This window comes from Ammospiza caudacuta, chromosome 1, assembly GCF_027887145.1.
Source record: "Ammospiza caudacuta isolate bAmmCau1 chromosome 1, bAmmCau1.pri, whole genome shotgun sequence".
NCBI lineage: Eukaryota > Metazoa > Chordata > Aves > Passeriformes > Passerellidae > Ammospiza > Ammospiza caudacuta.
The window spans coordinates 72,023,257-72,031,017 of NC_080593.1; the positions used below are offsets into that span (position 1 = coordinate 72,023,257).

Consider the following 7,761-nt stretch of genomic DNA (forward strand, 5'->3'; position numbering starts at 1 on the left):
GGACAGTGCAAGGTAAAAATAGGAGATATAGGGCTTATCTTGCTTAAATTCAGTATTTTAGGAAAAAAAATGTTAGGCTCTTGAATGGCTTCATATATGGGTACATTGTGGTTTTGAAAATAGTATCTAAATCCTAATCTAAATGCATTCTGTAAATAACCACAACCCAATATATCATATATTTTGATTGTGTGGTGCAGTAACACAAAACAATTAGAGACATGTTTAGTTTGCAATGCTTTTATTAGAATAAATAGAAGAACCAACAATTGACATTCACAAAATCAATGGCATATCATGGGAATGAAGATGGGAAATTGCATCAGTCAGGAAGGTGTTGTGTTTGGAGATGATTATTTAGGAAGAAATGTGAAACTTTCTATATGCCCACTCTGAACAAGACCTTAGCCGTACAGTATGTGCAGCACAAAGAAGCACAAATGCATTACTTAAACAAGAATGATGCTGAAATTAAGAATTTCATCTGCAAGTTGTCCAGGCATCAATTCAAGGATGATTGTGCAGCGAGATCAACAGAAAGGAACAGGATTATTTTAATAGCTGTGTTTATTTCCTGTAGAAAAACCAGACTCTCAATATCAGTGTCAGAATTTCTCACAAGAATAAAAACAGTGGTCCTGAATCCTAAGTTATTCAATCATGATGTTAAGCTACCTCTTGAAGTTCTTATTTATTCATGGATATAAGTCCTAAGTACAACTTGTGTAAGCAGAAATATCAGCACCCAAAGATCTGAAAAGTCACACACTTCTTCAGGAATATCTCCCTAGATACTGAAGGCTTCCCACTTAGTGAAGAGATAAGATTATACTACAATACTAGAGTAAAGGGGGTCTGTTTCTTAGGGGTAGGCAAGCATTATTTCCAGCCCTTTTTCTCCTTAGGGTGAACAATATCTACCAAAGAGCAGTATCATGTCACTTGGATTGTGTTTGACCAAAAAAAGGAATGGGTGGTCAGCCCTGAACTCTTCAAATTCAGAGGAATGTTGGATGTCTCCAGTTACAACCTCTGTGCCACCTGCCTCAGTGCCCTCTTCATTGACTTCCAGGTATGCCTCGTGGACAGCCTCAGACACCCTCAGGCTCTCTGCTGCAGAGATGCCAGAGAGGTTGGCAGCTGGGCTGAACAGGTCAGTCATACCCAAGGATGTCAGGACAGATGTGAGGTTATATTTCTCCACAATCTTCATGCGTGGGAGGTACACTTTCACCTTCTTCTTTTCCATCACCCTGGGACTGGTCCATTCCAGGAGTTTATCATAGCTGATTTTGTTCTCAAGCTGCAAAGAGAGGCAGGGAATTAAATGTCTGAGACAAAAGTTAAATGGAATGCTTTCTTGGAATGCTTTCTTCATCACTTTCATTTTTTATTTCCCCTAGGACAAACTTTTCTTCTTTAGTAAACATTTGAAACCACTCACAGTAATAATAGTCCTGCTACCTTGCCTGCTTCTGATACCTGATGGAGATTGGTGCATATATATACATCCTCTTCTGGAGGGCTGCAGCAGCACTACACTGCTTTACCACGATTTTATAAAACCGAGCTCAGGACTCTCCTAAGAGGCTCTGCCTCAGCACCTGGGCAGATTTTGTGCTCCCCTGCCTGCCCAGCCCAGCCATGGGGTAGGTAGCTGGGATGTCAATGGGCAGCAAAAGGTCTGACAGCAGCCAAGCCCCACTGATGCCACAGCCCTTCTGCTCACCCTGCCAGGGCCATACCTGTGCCAGGCCAGAGATGTCATCAGGCAGCAGCACCAACAGGCTCAGCTCTCCACTGGTGTACGGAAGCTCCAGGACCTTGATTTTATCTTCAGCCACTCTTCCCACTCTGAAGGTGCTGTTCTGATGCATCATTTGCACAGGTCTGCTCTCTTGCTGCAAAAACAAAAATGTGAGATGAAGTGATGTGGGAGCAATCTTTTTCTTTGGTCAGACAAATGTACAATGCCTTTGAAAGACAGGACTCAATCTTCAACCATGCTGCCTTTGGAAAAGAGCCGTGTCTCCATTTTCCTCTCTTGCTTGCTTGTGTGCCCTGGAAGCCTGTTCAGACACAAATCTTGTGAACACTACTTGGCTTTAGGCCCACTCACTTTCAATGATGGACTCAGAAAAATCACCCAACCTGTGACAGACATTTGTAGCCCCCAGACTCCTGCCTTTGTGAGCCAACAGCTGCCCTGGCCAGAGGAGTGTCCGTGCCCTCCTACCTCAGTCACGTTGAAAGGCTCTTCCCAAGTGTATTCTTCTTTAAATGCAGTTTTCCATATCCCTTTGAAGTAAATGACATTCACAAAGACCAGCGCAGTATTAAGATCAACAGAGTCTGACACCAGGAAGTCTTGGATCCGTCCTTTAAGAAAGAGACAGGGCAGAGAGAGGTAAGATCCAGCTCCTCTGCACAAATCTCTGTGATGTTGGGGTGAGGGTGGTGGCTCCTGTTTTGTGGAGTTTAATGTTCATAGCAATAAGCAACCTGCACTTGCTTGACCCACCTTTTCTAGAGGTTATGAGGAGAGGAAGACAAGGATGTAGTTTATGGTAGGTGAGCAAAAATGCCTGCTACCAATTTTTAAGTCCTTACCATTTGTCTCTTTCTCCACCCAGGAATTGATGAGCTGTCTTGCTTCCTCTGCAGCTGTTTTGAAGTCAACTTCTTCCAGCTCTGCTTTGTAGAATTTCTTTGCACACTTTATGTATTCCTATAAGCAAAAGGGTTACAGTTGTCAGACTGATGAGGACTTGGAAATGTACAGATGTCTAAAGCAAGATTGTGAAAGAAAGCAGAATGGTTTAAGGAACAGTGAATGTTTACTCCTGGGTTTGGGCATCAGACACTGCACATGTCAGTCACATCTGTCTTCCTTAACTGAATCTTAAAGCTGTAAAAGAAAGACTGCTTCACATATACAGGTCTGGCACTTTTTGATGAGACAAGGTTCCAAGTTAAAATTTTGATATATTTCCTTTGTTTTACCAAAACAGTTTCACTTTAACAAACATTTCTAAGGACAGACCAATGTTTGTCTCCTCTTTGTGTTCACTCTTTAGGGTTTTGAACACTGTGTTCTCACATTCTTAGATTTCAAAAGCAAAGCTTCCTTTCACTAGGAAAACTGACAATTTCAGTTTCCAATATTTCAAGTAATAAATTTTATTTAATTTCTCTTAAAATTTACATTTTTCATCACATGCCATTTTTCTAGTAAATTAACAGCAATCTTTATTACTCCCTGTGATTTGCAATATAGGCATATTTTATGCCATTATATCTTTTGCCTTCATCTAACAGGCACAGAAAAGTCCAAACTCATTTTGTACTGGTTCCTTTCATGGCTCTCAAGCACCTCTTCATCAACAGAGTGGGCTACTGTTGGTGGTGCATACTGTTGGTGGGCAGAGTCACAGGGCATTTACAGGAAATCTCATGGAAGTCAGTTCACAGTATAACTCACCTGAAGAATAGGGTATGTTTTTTCAATATAGAGTCTGTCAGCAATCCTGAGTGAGTAAGTAGCATTTTGCCTCCTGATGTCTGAGAGGAGATCCTTGAACGTTTTGTGGATGTACTCAGCAGTGCCACACTGAGGTGATGACATGAAAAAGAAGATAGATTGCATAAGAAAATAAGATCCTAAAGTCTGCTCCCTTTCAATTAAGAGAGATTCTACAGGGCAGTCTTCCTCCACAGACTGTCACCTTTGGGACAGCCAGTGCTGTGTTGGCAGAGCATTTAATGGGCAAGTTCATCCTTGTCAAGACAAGTCCCCTGAAATGTGCTTTTTAAAAGATGTAGTTGAGTTCCTGTCACTGAGTCTTCAGGGCTCTTCTCTGCCCAGCATCTTCCTGCCCAGCTGAAAATCTTCCTGCCCTGCTGGACCCTGGCTCTAGGTACTGAGCCCTCTTCACTCATTCCCCGGCAGCACTTGCCTGGGAAGACACCCTGGTGCCCAAAGCATTCTCCCCACAACATTACTTGTTCTGGTGCAAGATAAGCAACTTGCTGTCTTTCTATGTTTGTTTAAAAACAGATGAATCACACCCTCCTTCCCTCCCTCCCTCCACAGACCCCCTTGGTTTGAGGCCATTACTATAGTTTTCATCAGGGTCTGAAACAGCCAGGAGGAGAGGCAGAAAAGTTCTACTTTTGTTCTGAGGAGAAAATAAGACAGAAAGAAAGATTAAATTATTTCTCTACCTGGGAGTCAGAAATGTCTCTATCTCCTGTAGCATTATCAAAGTGAAGGACCTGCAAAAGAAAATACCAGTGGTAGAAATGAGAAGCATGACCAAAACCAATGCAAATTTGAGACTGTTACACATGTTGCTTGTGTAAAAAACCTGTTGGCTCAGGGAAGAAAAATATTATGAGAAAATAGATTAACTAAAAATTCACAGGTTATCTTGCAACTGGTCTATGCCCTCTGTGGCCTTCTTGGAAACTGTCAACACTACTCTTTGCTTAGATTATTTTTTTTTTCTAGTGAGTATCTAGAAATCAATTGAGTTACATATTATATGTTGCTAAAAATAGTCTGTCTTCCTGTCTTTCTGTCTTTCTGGGATTTATCTTTTTTATATATTAAAAAAGAAAATCTGATTACATTATTTGGAACTTGTCAGAGTTTAGAAATCATAAAATTGCTGACTGGTAATCTATTTTGCTATTGTCTCTGAGTCTTTTATGTTTAAGTCAACTGCCTGTTATATTGAAAATATACACTTTTATATTAGTATTTTCTATATGTAACTCCTGATTCAGTTCTCTCTTTTGTGACTTTGGCTTAGTTCTTGTACATTGAAACAGGGGAAAACCTCACCAGTGGATATTTTTCAGTGATGTTATTTAGAAGGAACAAGTAGCACAAGTAGAGGTGACTTTACACCTGTGTAAATAACTTACCTTCTGCATCTGGGATTGAGTCTTACCCCTTGCTCCCATATACACCAGGGCCAGTGTTGAAAGCATGCTCAGGGAGGAAAAGAGCACGTTGTCATTGCTGCGGTGCAATTTCACCTCTTTGAATACGTCAAAACAAAATTCTGCATTTGCTGCACTGATGGAGCCCATTGTGAAATCCCTGTTGTCTGAAGGAAACAGAAAGAGTCTGACTTACTGTGGTGAAACAGGTCAATTCTAATGCAAAAAATTCAGTTGAACCCCAAACTTAGTGCACAGAGTTTTTTCAGCAAACAGAATCCAGTGGTGTGGATTTAAAAGGCAGATATGATTTTGGATTCATGAGCAATCAAAGTGCTGGACATCTGCCAGCTGTGCATAGGCTGGTGAAAGAAGAAAACACAGACTAGAAAATACAGTGTGCAGCTGCTAGAGAACACAACCCAGGGTACTCTGCCATATGTATCACAGTCCCTATCAAATCAACATGTTCATGTGACAGTCATCTCCTAGTGTGAGATAATTTGAGCAACAATGCATCTAACTGTTCCCCTGATAGAATGGATGCTCATTCTCTCTCTAATTGATTGAACTGATTGTATAGGTGATATAAGGTAGATTTTTTATTATTTACCTATTCTACTTACTGTTATATTTTAGGCTTAAGCTCTGTTTTTGTTCCTGGAGAAGAAACAGATTCATGAAGCAAATTCTTGGGGGTTTTATTGTTGTAATTTACCTTTGAAAATGTAACTATTAAAGATAACACAGAACTGTAGAATGATGGGATCATTTGAACATTCTGCACTCCTTGATTTCATTCAGAGAATGTCTTACATAACACATAGAATTTAAACAAATTCAGTTCTGTCTTTTAATACTAAATGAAAAGTTAAAGCAATCGAGGAAGAAGGAAGAAGGTCTGTTGTAGCTTATCAGCAGCTTTTCAATGTGGAAGAATTAGTAAACAAAACTACAGTTCATAAAAACAAATACTTTGACTTTATGCATGGCAGACTGAAACAGCAAAATAATACAGATGATACACCTGAAGGCAGGTAAGATTTCTGCAGAAGGCATCCTGTGATAATTAGTTTCTTTAACTGATACTGAAAGCCACAAACATGAGGTTACATCAATACAATTATAAGTATTGTAAAAGACAATTGTTATTATCTTGCATATTAGAACTGAAACCATAATTGAAAGAAATGCTTACCTTATCAGATGCACCAGGGAAAGGTAGAGCACAGCTTCTCAGCTGTACTTGGGGCAGACTTGACGAACCCCTTGGAATATATCTTATGTTATTTTGTGACACGCCCCATGCTGTCTGTTCTGTGTTTACCCAATAAAGTGATGGATGGAGCTCAATGTCAGACAATTACTTTTACTTGGAATAAGTCCATTCTTTGAAACAAAACAAAAAAAAACAAAAAACAAACAAAAAAAAAAAAAAAAAAAAAAAAACCAAAAAAAAAAAAGCCTGAAAAAGGGATTTTAATTTAAAGTTTCCAAAAAGGAAGGTTTATTCATCAAAGCACATGAAACCTTGCAGAAAGACAGGAGAACATTAAAATGACTGAAGCAAAAATAATGATAAAAGCTATTCATTGGAACTTGAATAGTAGGTTGATTTGGCCATGGCAGCAAATAGTGTAACACAGCTTGTGAAAATAAAACAAAAAAGAGTGGTGAGGAATTCAGTCTTGTAGAATGTAAGGAATTTCATCTTATTTTCTTTAATATTCCTCTGTCTTGAATAGTGATAGGCCTGATCCATTTCAGAGTCATCATTTTGTGAACTTACAAATTTTGCTAAGATCAGCATATGCAGGGATGTATTTATTGCAACTTTTCTCCCAATGTTGGCTGGACTACCATTATCACCAGTCTTTCTTCCTGTCAGAATCCATGGCTCTTCCTAAAGAATGGAGAAAATTTGCCGCTGAGGAGCAAGGAAAGAGCATTTCCTTTCAATGTTTATTGCCAAATTTAATAAAACTGAAGTACATTTTTCTGCAAGAAGTTATATATTTGTCTGGTGTCCCTTGCTGCATTGTGAAAGACCATAGACATAGTGTTTCACAGAGCACAGTTTTTCATTCCAGAGCAATCTAGTTCCAGGAACTCAGACACAGTCACAGTCTGGGCAGCACATCAGTGGAACAAAACCCTCAGTGAGAGTATTTTGAGAAAACAAATTAATTTCAGTGCATCTATACAGGGAAGAACTACAGAACTAATGAAAAATGTGTTGGGGAAAGAGAATTTGACAAAATAAGAAAGACAAGATTTCTGTAACTTTTTAATTCAGGCATCAGGATATTTAGATCCTAGTCAGATGCTACCAGAAAAGGATTTGAAGTTGCTGCTATAATTTTGAAAGGTAGTTTAAGGTGTGCTGTTCTTTTCCACAGGTCACAGCACCAGATGCTAGGTTCAAAATGTGCCTTTTTTACATACAGAGACATTCTTACAAGACCATTCTTACATTCTTCATGGCACATCAGCTGAGCAAACCAGCTGAAGAAACATTCATGGTCTGCAAGACAGTCATAATATACAATAGCAAGCAGAAACCAGTTGCATAATTCCTTTGAAATAAAAGAATGGACGGACAATAAAAGAAAATGCTTTGACCTCTCAAATGCCACATAATTTTAAAACAGAAATCCAAAGTCAATACACAAAATGACTCCGAAATTGTCTAGAACAAATTATGCCTCAGGAGAGTAGAGGTGGACTTTTTAACCCTTTTCATTTCTGTGAAAGAGGAAAGCCTCTGGATCATCCCAACCTTTCTCTCTAGTACAGTTCTTCATAGTCCCTTTC

The 7,761-nt window shown here is 39.2% G+C and overlaps 1 protein-coding gene across 1 annotated transcript; it reads right to left on the reverse strand.

Annotated features, from left to right (window-relative positions):
* Positions 1-901: 901 nt before the first annotated feature.
* Positions 902-5,097, reverse strand: LOC131559447 (ovalbumin-related protein Y-like). The gene is made up of 7 exons (XM_058807806.1): positions 4,930-5,097; positions 4,225-4,275; positions 3,482-3,610; positions 2,611-2,728; positions 2,237-2,379; positions 1,746-1,901; positions 902-1,303 (listed from the first exon to the last, which is right to left on the reverse strand). The coding sequence occupies exons 1-7, from the start codon at positions 5,095-5,097 to the stop codon at positions 902-904; spliced, it is 1,167 nt and encodes a 388-aa protein (XP_058663789.1).
* Positions 5,098-7,761: the final 2,664 nt, after the last annotated feature.